At 40.6% G+C, this 17,437-nt stretch overlaps 1 protein-coding gene across 3 annotated transcripts in view; it reads left to right on the plus strand.

The window, feature by feature from the left end:
- The window catches only part of polr3e (polymerase (RNA) III (DNA directed) polypeptide E), a 52,450-nt gene extending 35,119 nt beyond the window's left edge, over window positions 1-17,331 (plus strand). For all 3 annotated transcript variants that reach the window (XM_084323580.1, XM_084323581.1, XM_084323582.1), the window contains exons 18-21: window positions 2,494-2,969; window positions 12,925-13,002; window positions 13,912-14,037; window positions 14,698-17,331. In XM_084323580.1, the coding sequence (XP_084179706.1) occupies window positions 2,494-2,969; window positions 12,925-13,002; window positions 13,912-14,037; window positions 14,698-14,757 (740 nt within the window). In that variant the 3' untranslated portion in view covers window positions 14,758-17,331. The remainder of the gene's footprint in view (window positions 1-2,493; window positions 2,970-12,924; window positions 13,003-13,911; window positions 14,038-14,697) is intronic.
- The last annotated feature ends 106 nt before the right edge of the window (window positions 17,332-17,437 follow it).

Raw genomic sequence — 17,437 nt, forward strand, 5'->3', positions numbered from 1 at the left:
TTGAAATATTATTATAGAATATAGAATATGATGCTTATACATTACCTTATTATAGCCAATTCGCACATTTATATATATATACATATATTATCTTTCAAATGCCCGAGTTCAATTTGGATTTAGTATCACCAGGCGTGCATAAGAACAGATAATGAAATCTACTGTAATCTAGTGTACTTTTTAATTTTCCCCACAGTGCAACCGTTTTGAAACTAATTTCAGATCTAATTGTTCCTACATGCTAACAATAGGGAGGAGAAACTAACTGCGTTTCAATATTTGTCAAAAACGTCACCTCTACAAAATGGCCGCAAAAAGACTACAATTCCCATGGTTCAAAATTTCCGTTTCCGTCTTGGAATAGACTTTAGAAAACATAAAACTATCTAATGGCACTTTTAACCTATTGCTAAACTAACGTATTGATGATAATATACATTCTACATGCTTTTGTGATGTTAATACTTGAAAACGGTAATCGCAACTTATATGCAATATTAACACTTTGATTGCCATGGGTTAAATTCATGATATACCATAGATTGCCAGCTCTATTTGTCTATGGAGAAGTACCCCTTCTTTGCATGGCTATAACTTTTTAAATTATATTGCTACATTGCCATTATTAGGGCCCATTCAAAGTCCTATATGTATTGTTCATTGTGTAGCAACGTTAAACTTTTTCATTCACATATTCATAGTAAAGTATGGTCTAATGTATAAGTATGCTTTTATCTCTTTCTGCAGCTTTCTCCAGAACGTGATCTATAGCCCCAAATGCATTATATTGATGATGAAATACAGTTTGATGGCAATCGGGGCGATATAAAAAATTTCAATTGGACGTACTTCTAGAATGATCTACGTATGATCTGATGATGACCGGATGGGCGGGGGATCGTTTATAATTCCGTGGGCAGCGTTATATCATTCATCTAGTGTGGGTCATATGTTCATCATAACAGTTTATATGGAACACGTTCAAAAATAACGCTGAATCTTACCGTATCTTCCTCGCGCCGTTGGACGATCAGCGTGGTGTAGACCGTTTTCGATTATGGGATGTTTATCCTGATGAACCATTTCCAGCTTGTATAATACTATATACGTCCAAATAACGTTGTTTATTGAGTTAGGGCGAGCGATTGATCATCCAGTGTGTTGAGATGGAGTCCGGCTACCGGACGCGAGTGCCCGGAGCTCATATGGATGAGCACTTCCTGTTTGGGGCGCCCCTCCCTCTTGGCCGATCTGCCGATCGGCCACCAGATGGCGCTCTCGAACCGTTAGACAGTTGGTGGGAGCCCACCAGCACATCTCAGGGCTCCGGAAAGAAAATATGATTTCGATCACAGATTTTTGAAATATTGATATCAAAGACGAGTTACGGCGTCCTCGGCACCTTTAGCATGGCTCTGAATGACGTGAAAACGCGTTTTCCGGCAATCAAAGTGTTAAAGAAAATATGTTTTATACCGTTTTGAATATGAATATAGTTTGGGTGCTTCCGAGTCATTCCAGGGAAAAGACGCGAAAACTGCGTGTAATTCGTAAAACACGTTGTCATTTTTCGCCTGATTATTGGATCTTCCTGAAATCAGCGCTAGATCATAATTATTATCCTTCCTCGTGCACGCATGCAATGTTGTTTAGACCGGCGCGCCGTGTCCCCCCCCCCCCCTCCTGCAACCCAACGGCAAACAGCCACACATACAGACACAGACGGCGTCGATCGGGGTAGAAATAAATATCAGATCAACGCAAGCTTTCATATATAATGTCCTTTCCTGGTCTCTGATGTAATGCAAAAAAAAGAATCCAAATATCTGATCGCCATTCCAGTTATCCACAGCGATCCTGTCTCCGACGTTGTTGGGCATTGCACTTTAACGGGCGGGCGGGGTCTGTAGTCAAAACCATCCCTACAAGCGTGTGTTTTGCCGGAGTGTTTAGGACCCGCCGCAACTCTGTAGAGAAAAGAAACTAACCTGTTTCTAACTGGGTGCAATAATGGCCAAAGGCGTTAGAGGGCGGTATAAGACCGTCTGCCAGCTCAGACACATTCAGTACAGCACAAGGTGCCCCGCTGAATTATGAATGGCAATAGCGAATAAAAGAAATACAGTGAGAAAAACGTAGATCTACGTTTCCGGCACTCAACGATCGGGCGACAGAACGTAGTTCTATGTTTTCGGCAACCAAAATGTTAAGAACACTTTGCACACCAGTCTGTCTGACTTACGACTGCTCTTCAGTGCTCCTAAATCCTGCTCTTAGTTAAGAGCGAATCCCCAAGAAGGGACCGTTCGTGAATCCCCAAATCTGCCCGGAAATGTATTAATTGGAGCTAGGACAAAAAAAAATCTGATCTTTTGTCTTAAGTCCGTTGGTGAATGAGACCCATTGCTATGAGTTTTCCCTGCTAGTAGGTTGCATATTTTTACCAAGAAAATAAATCACCTTCAACTAAATCCCATATGGGATATTTTCCAGACCCCGTGCACATCAGCGGGGATCAGCGTCTGAAGACGGCCCAGGACCGCGCGCGGGGAAGCCAGGCGTCCATGCAGAAGGACCTGAATGCCAAGAGACAGGGTGGGGGCGCGGCGACCAGCGTCTGTGTCAAACGGGAGCCGCTCAGCGACGGGGAAGACGATCCAATGGACACGTCCTCCTCATCCTCTATCCCCAACGGTTCCGTCAACGGTTACCCCAGTGCCACCTCCCCGCTTTCCGACTACCCCAACGGGAACGGAGGAGCCCCCACCACCTCCCCTTCCCTGGAGCTACGGGACTTTGTGTCAAACACTTTCAGGAAGCAACTTGTGCTGACGCTGAGTGAACTAAAGAGGCTGTTCAACCTCCACCTGGCCTCCCTGCCGCCCGGACACAGCCTGTTCCACTCCATCTCTGACCGCCTGCTGCAGGACGCCATACTGCTCAGCCACTGCAGACAAATACTGGTGCCTGTGAGTAACAAGGGGGGTGGTGTGACAAAGGGCTGAGGTGGTGTGAAGAAGGGCTGAGGTGGTGTGAAGAAGGGCTGGGGTGGTGTGAAGAAGGGCTGGGGTGGTGTGGTGTGAAGCTGGGCTGGGGTGGTGTGGTGTGGAGCTGGGGTGGTGTGAAGCTGGTCTGGGGTGGTGTGGTGTGAAGCTGGTCTGGTGTGGTGTGGTCTGGTGTGAAGCTGGTCTGGTGTGAAGCTGGTCTGGTGTGAAGCTGGTCTGGGGTGGTGTGAAGCTGGTCTGGGGTGGTGTGAAGTAGAACTGGTCGATCTCAACTTTTACCAACATCTATAATATCCATCTATTGCCTTTCATTTAATTACATTTCCGGCATCAGCAGTCCCCACATGTAGTGGCTATGCACAGGCTATAGTGTGTCTCTCTCATGATCTGCCCCTCTCGCAGCTTCACAGAAAGACGGGCGACAAGGTCAGAAGAGGGAGGTCCTTATGTCAAGTTAATGCCACTGAATTAGCTGAATCTGATGTGTTTCTTATGCGTCTTAAGTGCCAGTTGTCAATCCTTTGCATTCATACCGCGTCTATCTATAAGTGAGTGTTGGGAATCAATAAGAAATGCCCATATTCAAACATAATGGAACAAGTTTGCATCAAGCAAGCACTCATTTCTCATTGATTTCAGGGGAGGCTGGGAGCATCAGGTGTCGTTAATAACCTTTTTTCAAGAATCTATAATTTTATTAAATTTCTTTTAAATATTTGTCCTTTTTCTGTTTTTCTCCCATCCCAATGTTAGTCATTATGCCAATTTCCAATCCCCTTCCTGGTCGTTGTGCACTCTACCCCCTACCGTCGGTCCGGGAGGGCGGAGACTATCACATGCTTCCTCCGACACATGTGTACCCAGCCCACCGCTTCTTTTCACCTGGCAGCGCGGACTCTCACTGGGAGAGTGTAACGTGTGGAAGGTCACACTACCTCTCTTAGATCCTTCTCTTGCTGTGCAGGCGCCCCGATCGAACTGTAGGAGTCGCTGTTTACAACGACCAGGACCCACCCTCGCCGGGTTTTCCACCCTCTAACACTGCCAATTGTGTTAGTATGGACGGTCGGCCAACCCGGAAGCACCACAGCTGGATTCGATCAATTTGTGTCTCGTCAATCTGGCCCACACGTTCAAACTTTGAAAAAAGTTTCAGTCAAACTCAGCCACAACGCCGCCCCCACACACACACGCTACTGCATCAAATTTACTTATGATTAACAAAGGCATTCGTTTTGTGGCATTAACGTTATATAGTTACACGTTCAATAGCATCAGCATATTATTTACCCGACCATAGCAAGCATTACCCATTCATATATCTCTCACTTCCTTCCTTTGCTCAGAGAGCCCGTACTGAATTGTACCCATTCTGCAATCTGTTAATAAAGTTTTCAATCGGACAAATGTATAGAAAAGCTTTTATTATAACATTCGTTGCAGTAAAATCATTATGCCTCATTTAGTACTCCTGCGGAGCGCTGGTAATCTACTTGTGGGCTGCGGGGAGCTAACTTTATTAGCTTTGTTGTTGAGCTCTCGTCAAAATCAATGGCGGACTTCCCGGAAGTAAAAAACGAATAAGCGCTTGCCGATTGGTGGTAAGAACAGCAGGAGGTGGGTGCTAGCGGTGTGACGTAATTGGCAGAATCGACTGTCAATCAAATTGGTTCTGTTTAGGGGTGGGACGGTACGCATCCGAACCGTGTACCGTATGGTACGACCCCCACGGTTCGGGGCGTCTGTATCGTACGGTTCAGATGACGCGCAAATAAAGCTGGGCCGGGAGAGGTGAGCACTGGCTGCAGGCAGCAGCACTGCAGCCAGGTGCTAGTCAGTTTGTGTAAAAATGGCAAGCACAATATAAATCAATCTTCATTACGACTTTAAAAACATAGCCATTAACATTATAGGCCTACACACATCTTGCCATAGCGTTAGCAGTTTGTACAACACAACGCACGTTTTAACTATAGTAGCCCGCTAGCTAATAGAGTCAATGAAATGTTACCGTAGCTACTAGCTAGCAGAGGAGGAAATGGGAGTCTGAGAGTTCAAGTTTCTTTAATAGTTGTCATACAGAAGTACAGAATACTTTTATACAAAATGCTTCTTACTGTTACGCTCCAGAGACTGTGCTAGACAAGATAAGTATTAAATAAAATAAAGTAGCATGTAAAAAGAAGTAAAAATAGAGGTCACAGTGTTCAGTATAGACATATGTACAATGTTCGATGCAGACTAGAAGTAACTGAGTTACCATACAATATACAATATACTATGCAATATACTAATATACAATACTATATAGTGCAAAGCAGAAATGGGATGAGGTACAATTTAGGTACAATTTACAGTAAGGTGTACGAGTTGTAGTGCAAATCCTTTACCAATAAATATAAAGTGTGTTTAGGTGATCTAAAGTGTGGAGAGTGGGTGCTGCAGTGTGTTGTTTGTTTAAAGTGAGTGTGTGCGTGTGGATGTGTGTGCTGTGTGCATTTGATGGTTGTTGCATAGTGTTTATTGTTCGTTGAGCAGCCTGATGGCCTGGGGATAGAAGCTTCTTCTGAGTCTTTCTGTGCTCGCCTTGAGAGGCGGAGTGTTTAAAGACAATGATGGGCGTTTATTCAACATCCAAGAAGGCTAACATACTGTTTTACTAACTCCAACCGGGACTATTGCCGCTTTCCCACTGCATGCCATCACCTCCTAACGTTGGCAGAGCGCGTTGATAACATTGCCTGAGCTGTCCGTGGGGACCCGGCGCCAACCCATAGATAGTTCCAACTCACCGAAATACGTAATCCACCACAGTTGCACTCAATATTTAAATAATGTTAGTCTAAATAAATGTAGACGGATACATACTAATTTCAAGCCGAAAACGAATCTTTCCATTAAGAACTGACAATCAGGGAATTTAAACATGGTTGACATTGTTTTTTTGTTTATATTAAAGAAAGGAAAGTCTAGTGCTGGCTGAGCATATTGTTTGTTTGCACTAAGTTAATACTTTGACAAATGTAGCCTATATTTTTCAGTCAGTTCGGTCTTTGTGTGCCAAACATTATTTAAGGCTGTAAACACTGTAAACCTTTTTTTTTTTTTTTTTTTTTATATAAATGAGAAGCATGTTTAGATTTTTGCGTTATATGGTTATAATAAAAGCTTTTCTATACATTTGTCTGATTGATTGAAAACTTTATTAACAGATTGCAGAATGGGTACAATACAGTACAGCGAAGAGCAGAAAAAGACTTTTGGCTTTTTTACATAAGGGTCCTCTATTTTCAATTCATCAACATTTACAGTAGTTTCATAAAAATAAAAAATAAATTATTTAATTTTTTTTGCCACAAATATCTGTATCGGCCGATTGTGTTAGTTGAACAATCGGTATCGGCCGCAAATTTTCATATCTGTGCATCCCTATTTCTCATCAAGCCAGATGCCAAGATATTTATATTCAGTGACTCTCAATGTTAGATCCATTTGCAGTAGATACATGCAAGCTATTCAAATATATATATTCCTGCCTCTAGTAAACGGCATTCATTTAGCTTTATTTGCACAAGAACCCGTTTTAAGATTAATAAGGGCTTCCTGAAGAGTTGGAGGTTCTCAATGGCCAGTTGTACAGAATCAGCTATACGATACACAGGAATATTTCAGGGTTTCCGCTAGCAATTATTTTGGCTGGCCAATGTGGCCGACAAGATAAAAATGTATCGGCCAAATGTAAAATTCAACGGCTATATCATGTAATACATATTGCGTTACTATTGTGGATGGTAACGTATCAATCCATTCCAAAAGTTCATCCTCTGAACTTTTCTGTCAGTCAAAACGGGCACAAATCTGGCGGAGATGGACACAGTGTCAACACGGACCAACAAACGGATACTCCTCATTGATAATTAATTAAAAACCGACATAGATTAGACGGACACAAACGTTAGCTGCAGCATAATAAGGGATGTAACGTTTAATCATAGGTACTTAAATCACAGGCAGGAGTCTTCAATAACGTTGAATGGTGATCCAGATTGTGAATACATTTGTTCTCTGATGCAACAATATCTTTGTTGGCAGACTGACTCCTTTGGAAAATCTCACGTTACCTAACGTTAACATAAATAGTGGTGTAGCTCGTCCTGTGTACTTAATACTTGTTGCCTCGCTGAAATATGTTTGTTTTCTTTTTTTTAGTGCCGGTACTCCTTCCTCACCGTTTTCCACATCCACATTTATACACACAGACACATACCTATATACATATATCTATACGTCCACATTTATACACAAATATATTACCTTATATACTGTATACATATATCTATACATCCACATTTATACACGCATACCTATATATACATCCACATTTATACACACATACCTATATACATATAATACATCCACATTTTTATACATATATCTATACATTTATACACATGCATATATCTATAAATCCATATTCATACACACATACCTATATACATACATATATCTATACATCCACATTTATACATGCATACATACATATTATATCCATACATCCACATATATACATGTATCTATCTATACATTTATACACACATATATATCTATACATCCACATTTATACACGCACACCTATATATACATCCACATTTATACACATACCTATATACATATATCTATACATCCACATTTATACACTTATACATATATCTATTTATACACGCATACATATATCTATACATCCATATTCATACACATACCTATATACATATCTATACATCCACATTTATACACACATACCTATATACAATTATACATATATCTATACATCCACATTTATACACGCATACATATATCTATTATCTATACATTTATACACGCGTATACATCCACATTTATACACGCATACCTATATACATATATCTATACACACACATGCCTAGATACATATATCTATACATCCACATTTATACACATACAGGTGCAGCTCAATAAATTAGAATATTGTGGAAAAGTTTATTTAAGTAATTAAATTCAAAAAGCGAAACTCGTAGATTATAGATTCATTACACAAAAAGTGAAATATTTCAAGCCTTTATTTATTTTAATTTAGATTATTCGGTTTACAGCTCATGAAACCCCCAAATTCAGTATCTCAGAATTGTTTTTATATTACATGGGAACCAATCAAAAAAAAAATGTCAGCCTACTAAAAAGTGTGTTCACTCAGTCCTACTTAGTTGGGGCTCCTTTTGCACAAATTACTGCATCAATGCGGCAAAATAAATGGACTTTTCCACGATATTCAAATTTATTGAGCTGCACCTTAAGGAGAATGGGTTCAATTCTACTTTAGTAGAAGCACCAAATGAAGGTGGGAGCAATGGAGCTTTGAGTTTGCTGTAAATAATAGTCACAGGCTGAAGAGTTGACTCCTCCATGCCTACAGTCTGAAGAGTCAGGGTTGACTCCTGGTTAGGTTAGTGTCTCAATATGTGATGGAACAGGATACCGTAATGCTACCACTGTGATGAGTGAGCTCTAGTGCGTAACTAAACTACCTACAACGTCCCATCCAAGTCCATTAGTACAATGCCATTGTCAATGGTGAGCTTTTACTTAATATAGAATGACGAAAGCCAGACCAACGGGCACCCATTCTGCAATCTGTTAATAAAGTTTTCAAACCCCCCGGCCCCCCCTCCCCGTGGAACAAAAGGAATCCAGTGCTCTACTGTTTTCCCCCATGGAGGGGGTCTAAATGCTCAAGAGATAACAATCTCCTCTGTCTGAATTTTAAACCAGACCTGAGCCTTGGCTCCCGTCCAGTTGGAAGGACCTGCACCTGTAGCCGCTGAATGGCTGAGGGGGGAGGGGTTATCTCTTCCGGGGGCAGTTGGCTTGGATATCAGTATCGCCTTTCTCATGAGAGAATAACGGCTTTAAGGGTATGTTTACTTCGCTACTGCTTCGCTCCTCCCTTGTGAGGGAACGGGTGCACTGAGGCAATGTGCAGAACGTTCTCAGGTTCCGCTCTGAAAGGCTTTGTTGGATTGTACTCTCTTGTAACGGTCTTATTAGAGATCTCGTTGGTCTGACTCTTCCTGTTATCCTTGTCGGTACATTTGCTCATGCGGGTGTGTTTTTCTTGAGGCCAGAGATGTGTTTTGTGTGGTGTTTGCATATAGGGCTGGTTGGCTTGGTGTATCGCCACACCCTTCCAATGTTTTCCCAGAGGAGACCTCCTGCAGGGTTCAGATTCAGTCTTCATCTAGTTTAGGTTAATCCCATCCAAGATTATAGGATTCAGAAGCTGGTAGACAGGGAGGGTGTTGGATGTCAGCTGTTGGGTAACAGATTATTGGCTGAAAAGCTCATTACTGAGGGGCGTATGTATCTCTAGTTATAGCTCTAGTTCTGCCTCTCACAGATCCAGGATCAGGCTGCTCTACGGAGACTTGACTATAAATGTAACCAAGGAGATGTTGAACTGTCCGTGGATACGTTTTGAGTTGCCGTGCCATTATGTCTTCCTAATTAAGGTTTAGAGTGCATAAGATGGCTGTCATAATTTGCACAGCAGGGTTTTGAGTTGATGTGCAGGCTAAAGGTCAAACGGACAGATTTGAGAGTGACTTATCTAGGGCCAACCGTTAGTATTAGAGTAGAGATGGTTTTTCCACTATGAAATTACACTTAAAGCTTTGTTTATGTACCTTGTTTATATTATATAATATATACCCATTATGTTTGCACTGTTTACTGCATGTCGGAGTATGTAGGGCACAGGTCGGCAATAGGCCTGCCAGCAATAATATCTGGCCCTTCAGAATATATATATAAAAACAAAATTATTTTTACATTTTTATATATATATATATATAAATCCAACTAGGCTAGGCTATAGTTGGCTATAATGTCCAAATAGAGAAACTACCACCACCTAAAGAATGCTTATTATATGTTGTTTTATCCATGTTGAGAGTGAATAACAGGTAGGCAGCGAGGTGCAATGTAGTGCTTGCTCAACATGAAAAAAGTCTGTGGACAGCGCCTGGTGCTGAAATAACAAACAAGCCACACCACATGTGTTGTGTGAAATTAAACCATCAGTTCAGTAAGTCATTAAAACTTTATCTTTACTTGTATATGACTGTGACAGCACCACACATGTGAACAGTAACAATGCAATTAAACTGAAGTCAAATAGGAGCAAAAAAAGCTGAATCTGCTTCAAGAAGATGCGCTACATTAGGTATATAAGGAATTACAACGAGACATTTATTAACTAAATAAAAAATACTATTAGGTTTTTAACCCTCTAAAGCCGGGCGCAACAGTAGACATGTTTTGTAAAACATTAAATATCTTTGGATTTGTTTGTGATAAAGACTTGCTTTATTGTATCGGAATCGATTGTCATCTCAAAATGTAGTGCATCTCTCAGAGAATGCGCTGATGTAAAGCATAGAATCTTGAAATATCTAGATTGGTTGTTTTCTCTAGACTGCATCTAATCCGCTGTATCTATCCATTCATCATATATCTATGTCTGTCACTATAGCCAATGGAAATGCTAGAAATGGTCACATGGACTGGGAGAACCAATGGAAAATTCCTATTGTTTCTCAATAGTCCAGTGCGCTCCACAGAAAGGGCCGTCAGATAGACACATTGGTTGCGCGTAATGTAAGATAGGCCGATAAGAGAGAGGCGCTTGTCTCTGGTTTTATAATAAAATGGCAAACGGACAAAGGTATAATGTTCAGTGCAAATGTGTATGTCGTTTACAGTTTATTAGGCCACCTATGCAGCTCATTTATTTTGTCCATTATCTGCCTCTAGTCTGCCACAAATGTATGTCTTAGTTATAAGGTGGTCTGTCAGAGTTTAAATGTTTTCACTATCAATATATTAAATTAGCCATTGTTTTTGTTTCCGGCCCCCCATACAATGGCTTGGAAAAAAATTGGCCCTCGGCCAAACTTAATTGCGATATGGCCTAAATATGATATCACGATATTTTCTGACCTTTCGGCGATACACATCACAATGTTTTTCTTTTTTTCCCCAAACAATTCATTATGAGGCTTACCAAGACAGTATTTGAGTTTGCAAGCTAACATTAAAGACAAAATAAAATACCCATGCATTTAGCATTTTTATATTATATATTAGATTTAGATTATTGGATTATTAGATTATATATTGCATATATTTAGCAATGAGATATTATATGATTTAGATATGAAATATGATGAATTGAAAATGGGGGACCCTGATGTAAACAAGACGAAAGTCTTTCTCTGGTCTGCATCCCCTTAACAATTGTATGTATTGAGCTGTACTGTACCCATTCTGCAATATGTTAATAAAGTTTTAAATCAATCAATCAATAAATAGTATTTTAGCATTTTTATGAAACTACTGTATATTTGTATGTCTCTAAATGTTTTGATGAATTGAAAATGGAGGACCCTTATGTAAAAAAGCCGAAAGTCTTTTTCTGGTCTTCATCCTCCAGTCCACTGTTGTATTGAGCTGTACTGTATTGTACCCATTCTGCAATCTGTTAATAAAGTTTTCATTCATTCAGACGGCAAACAGAATAATTTTGATTGACAGTCGAGTCTGCCAATTACGTCACACCGCTTGCACCAGCCCTGCTGTTCTTAGCACCAATCGGCAAGCGCGTATTCATTTTTTACTTCCGCTATATCCGCCATTGATTTTGACGAGAGCTCAACGACAACAACAACGGTAGCTCCCCGCGGCCGACGTTTCGCTTTTAGCTCCGCAGGATGACTAAACGAGGCATAATGATTTTACTGCAACGAATGTTATAATAAAAGCCTTTCCATACATCTGTCTGATTGAAAACTTTATTAACAGACCGCAGAATGGGCACAACTCAGCACGGGCTGAGATATGAACGAGTAATGCTTGCTATCTATCTAGGTCGACCTCGGACATTGCTATGTTCGTGTAAAGACGCTGATGTTATTGAACGTGTAACTATATAACGTTAATGCCACAAAACGAATGCCTTTGTTAATCATAAGTAGTAACTTTGATGCAGTAGTGTGTGTGGGGGCGGCGTTGTTCAAAAGTTTGAACGTGTGGACCAGATTGACGCGACACAATCCTCTTGGGCAAAACATCACGATATCCACGATATGTTTAAAAAGTATCGTTAATGAACTGTACCCGATATTTATATAATATCGTCATATCACCGAAAACCGGTTCTAATAGGAACCGGTTCCTAACTTCCGGTTCTGGAACCGTAAGTAACATATTTGCATTTCGATTCTTAATTTTGATTTTTACTTTGTTAATTAATACCCTAGTTACAGTACAGCAACCAAATTAAACTATAAAAAAAATTTAAGATCTTTCAAACAAAAAAAAGTCTCCTGCGAAATAAGCTGTGACCTGTTTTGACCTGCACCTCAAAGAATCGGAAGCGAGAATCGTTTAGAACAGGAATCGATATGGAGAATCTGAATCGGAACCGGAATCGTTCAAATCCAAACGATGCCCAACCCTACCCTGATGTAGGGCTTTCTCACATCTCCATTGAGTCATGAAGAAGACTTGGCACTTTTAAATTATTAATCTGCTTGCCTCCTTTTTGATTGCCACCCTTGGCAGGCACTTTTTTCTACACGTTGTCCACGAGACCGACCAAGAATTTCAGTGCGTGTAGTGTACCCTATTTAGAGATGGTCTGCAACCTCTATGGATATTACCTGCAAACCTACCCGCTTGTGTGCTGCCCTGTGCACAACTGTTTTTCCGTTTCTTTTTACACAAACATAAATTGCCCCATTTACCATGGTATCACTGAACGTCCCGTCTATAATTTCAAGGTTTAATTTCTTCATCACAATTTTGTCTCTTCTTGTCCTGCCTGTAGTTTCCTGCTCAGACCACAGCGGCGCCTGACGAGCAGAAAGTGTTTGCTGTCTGGGAGACCGGCGAGACCTTCGACAAGGTAACAGCTCCCATGTCCCTGGGCCTGGGGGGAACTCTGAAAGAGGAACACTTGAATTTGAATTTGAAACTTGAATAATTTCTTTATTCAAATTTGATGTATCAGGGGCTTTTTTAAGACACCCAAATACAGCACTTTGAATTCTGGTTTTATTTGCTGCATAACCCACTGACATACTTACTTACTCCCATAGTTCATATACCACGTATCGGCTGAGAGTGATATTTTATCTGCATCTCGTCACATCTCTAGTAGTCGGATATCTAATAGTCACATCTCTCTAGTAGTCGGATATCTAGTAGACACATCTGTAGTAGTCAGATATCTAGTAGTCACATCTGTAGTAGTCGGATATCTAGTAGTCACATCTCTAGTAGTCACATCTCTAGTAGTCTCATCTAGTAATTCACATATCTAGTAGTCACATCTAGTAATTCACATCTCTAGTAGTCACATCTAGTAAGTCACATCTAGTAAGTCACATCTCTAATGGTCACATCTAGTAAGTCACATTTCTAGTAAGTCACATCTCTAGTAAGTCTCATCTAGTAAGTCACATCTAGTAGTCACATATCTAGTAAGTCACATCTAGTAAGTCACATCTCTAGTAGTCACATCTCTAGTAGTCACATCTCTAGTAAGTCACATCTCTAGTAAGTCACATCTAGTAAGTCACATCTCTAGTAGTCACATCTCTAATGGTCACATCTAGTAAGTCACATCTCTAGTAAGTCACATCTCTAGTAGTCACATCTAGTAATTCACATCTAGTAGTCACATCTCTAGTAAGTCACATCTCTAGTAGTCACATCTAGTAATTCACATCTCTAGTAGTCACATCTAGTAAGTCACATATCTAGTCACTTTATAAATACATTCTTGTGTGCTTTTGTTTCCTTTCTTCTGCAGCACCGTCGGCTCCTGTACGACTTGTTCTCCAAGAACTACCGTGTCAGGAGAAACATGGTCCAAGCCAGACTGAGCCAGGAGTTTGGGGAGGACTCCACCAAGGCAGACATCAACCGCTTGTTGAAGGTGAGACGGTCATCAAGACTGGTTTAGATTTCTTCCTACACCAGTCTCAAACTGGTTCAGATTTCTTCCTACACCAGTCTCAAACTGGTTCAGAATTAACTGGTTTAGATTTCTTCCTGCACCAGTCTCTCAAACAGGAACATAGTCAAGTAGATGTTGTGGGTGTACAGTTCATTATAAATTGATTAAGTTTGAATAGGAGTATGAAAATGAGTAATCTGTACATTTTATTGATAATATTTGTTCTTTAATGTATTATTTATTTAATTTATAAACATAATACTGTGAGCTAATAACATGGTGTACTTTTAGTTTAGGGGTGGAACAGTTCCCTTATGGTTCAGTGGGGGGGGGGGGGTTTGGTAAAGGAAATTAGATCAATAAAGCTTTGCCTTCAATGCATTAGCTGAAAGCGTAAGGAACACTTACCAAAGTAAACCCAGGAGTGATGCATTAGGCTACAGCGAGGGGTTCAGTACCAAAGTAAACCCAATGGTGTCTTGGTGCCCTGAACCGTGGCGGTCAGACCAAATGGTATTCATTTTTTCACAAGCTGTTCCATCCCTAGTTTAGTTGGTATGTATTTCATTAATCAAATTGAATCAAACCATCATTGAAGTGCCTTTTAGATAATCGTGTGTTTTGCTCTGGTTGTGACAGGAATGCTGTGAGAGCCATGGCGGCATGTGGTACCTCAGGGGAACGATACCTCAGTCATGACACTGAGAGGACATGCCCCCTGCGGTCACCATCAACCAACCAATCAAAACCGTCTCCCCAGGGCCTAGTGGGAGGGCTCTGCACGGGAAGATGAAGCAGCCAGAGACGAGGGCCAATCGCTGCCCAACAGCGTTCAGGGCGGGGATTGGAGGACAAAGATGTCAGTTATCTGCTCAGCTCAGAAAGCTTTTGTTGATTTTCTTTTTTAACTGAAGTCATTCTGACCTTAAATGAGCATTCTGGTACGGGCTCAGTGGACAGTAATGTCTGACATACGTCAAGAGCTGGAGGATGAAATGTCTGTATGGAAGAAGGGGGGGAATATACAGAAAAATTTAGTGAGAGGTATACGTTTGAGTTTGATTTTGTGACCTGCTTAATTAATATTATTTTGGGATTAAACTTCTTTTACCGGACAGACTGAGGATAGTGTTTACTATTTGAATGCGGTTGTGGTTTGTGGCCTTAGTGAGAAGAAAATGTACATTTGACTTTGTTTTACTGTATACCGTCATCCCCTATTCATGGGTCAAGGCCTTAAGGTTAGCCTACTACAAAATAACTAACTAGAGAGCCGTCTAGTTTGTGATATCGCCTCAATGTAGAATCTGGGACTCTGCCCCAGGAATATTGAATACATTGTCCTGGGGCATAGGAATAAGGTGAAATCTTTAAATGGGTGACAATGTTTACGCTACTCTTCTCTTGCTGCACGGAAAATGAAAGATTTACTTCATTATGGTCAGTAGGAGGGAACACGGTTAAAGCTGCAGTAGGCAACTTTGGACAAATTAGCAAGAGTGAGTTTACCTGCCCAGCAGAAATAGAGCAAGCTCTATTAAAATAAAATATATATAAATATATTTCCCAGCCTCTTGATTGGCAGGAACGCAATGGTGGTCTTCGTTTTCTGCTGCAACCCCAGAGAACACCAAACACATCAGCTCCCTGCATCAATAATCAATCGGAGGCTAGGAAATATTCTTTAATAATAATTTAAGCTTAAAGCTGCTGGTGCATCTGGGAGTCTATGGAAAACCTTTGTTGCGTGTGCATTAGCTTGAAAAGTGATGCAGATCTTGCTCCATATCTGCTCAGCAGTTAAACACTCCTGCTAATTTCTCTGAAGTTTCCTACTGCTGCTTTAATGTTAACATAACGGCTTAGGGGTGTAAAGGTACGCGTATCCGTACCGAACCGAACCGTTTCAGTGTGTACCGTACCGAATGGCTGTGTAGTGTACCGAACGAATACAACGGTATGTTAACCACTAATGGCCGCCGGCTGTTTTTTTCACAATCTAATATAATTATTATTATTTATAAAAAAAAAATACAAGTCGCTCATTAATTTCAATATAGAATATTCGTTGACAGCCCTACAAGTACAAGTAGTTACTGCACCCCTGAGTGGAACATGGTGGAAAGCCAAAGTGCCAAACTTTCCCCCACTGTACTGAAAACCCGTACCGAACCATGACTTCAAAACCGAGGTACGTACCGTACCATGGTTTTTGTGTACAGTTACACCCCTATAACGGCTACATTTGAGATGAAAAGGCTTCACCTATAATAGCGCCAGGCTACTGTACGTGTACAACAAGCCTGTTTTTAGAAGAAACTTGCTTCATTTGGCTTCACATGTTCAGACTGATGGACCCATCGGCTACTCGACGTGTTCCAAGAACACAGTAAAAGGTTAGAATGTCATGTTGCCAATTTTTCAAGAAACTTAGAAATGCCCAGTTATTGATTGGAACACCTGAGTTAATCTTCATAACAGCCATACATCAAGATCACATAGTTCCTACTTGTCCTTACATCCCTCAACGGCTCAGGCCAAGTGTAGCTTTCCCATATTTGTTTTGTATACAATGGATATGTGCCCATGATACCTATAATAAGAAACATTAAAACAGCCGTCAGGATTTGCTTGCCGTTTTTTGAATGTTTACCAAGTGTCGGCTGTTGTCCAGTAACCAATGAGAGGGAAGTAAACCTTGAGCGTTGACTCATTTGATGAAGGCCAATAAAGACCCGAGCTGGAATAAAGACTTGTCTTTCTGCTCCATGTAACGGTGCATAAATCCAACAGGATCTGACAATCTATTGTGTGAAGTGAGGGCAACGTGGAAGTCATCATCTTTTTCCCACACCTATATTCATTACTCTGATAGGACTCGTGAATGATGGAGTCCTATCAGACGAGAAATGTTTGTATCTGGGTGATTGAGAAACTGTTAAAAAAAGAAGACCACTAATGTCTTAGGTCTCCATCAAAGTGCCTCAGCCCCCTAGACATTCAGGTCAAACTCCACACATTGAAAGAATACATGACACTCGAAGGGTATTTTTGGTTTTCCCTTACAATGCTTGATGTTGCTGCTGTTTAAAATCACACATTGGTATTTTAAGTACTAATATAGTCTAGCGAACATCAATGAAGCATTCCACATACTTCAGGCTACAATGAAGTTTTCATATCTGCAGATGTTCATTCAAGCTTACAGTCACATTCATCTTTTTTCATTGGTATGTTGTATATTCAATAAATATTGCAATAATGTAAACTTTATTTCATCTAATGTGTTGTCTTCCATCTGAGAACTTTAACGTCTATCTCTCACACACTGTCCATACTGTACAAACTGAACTCTTGCCTATAATGGTCTTACACTACT

The sequence above is a fragment of the Notolepis coatsorum genome (assembly GCF_963971535.1).
Source record: "Notolepis coatsorum genome assembly, chromosome: 10".
NCBI lineage: Eukaryota > Metazoa > Chordata > Actinopteri > Aulopiformes > Paralepididae > Notolepis > Notolepis coatsorum.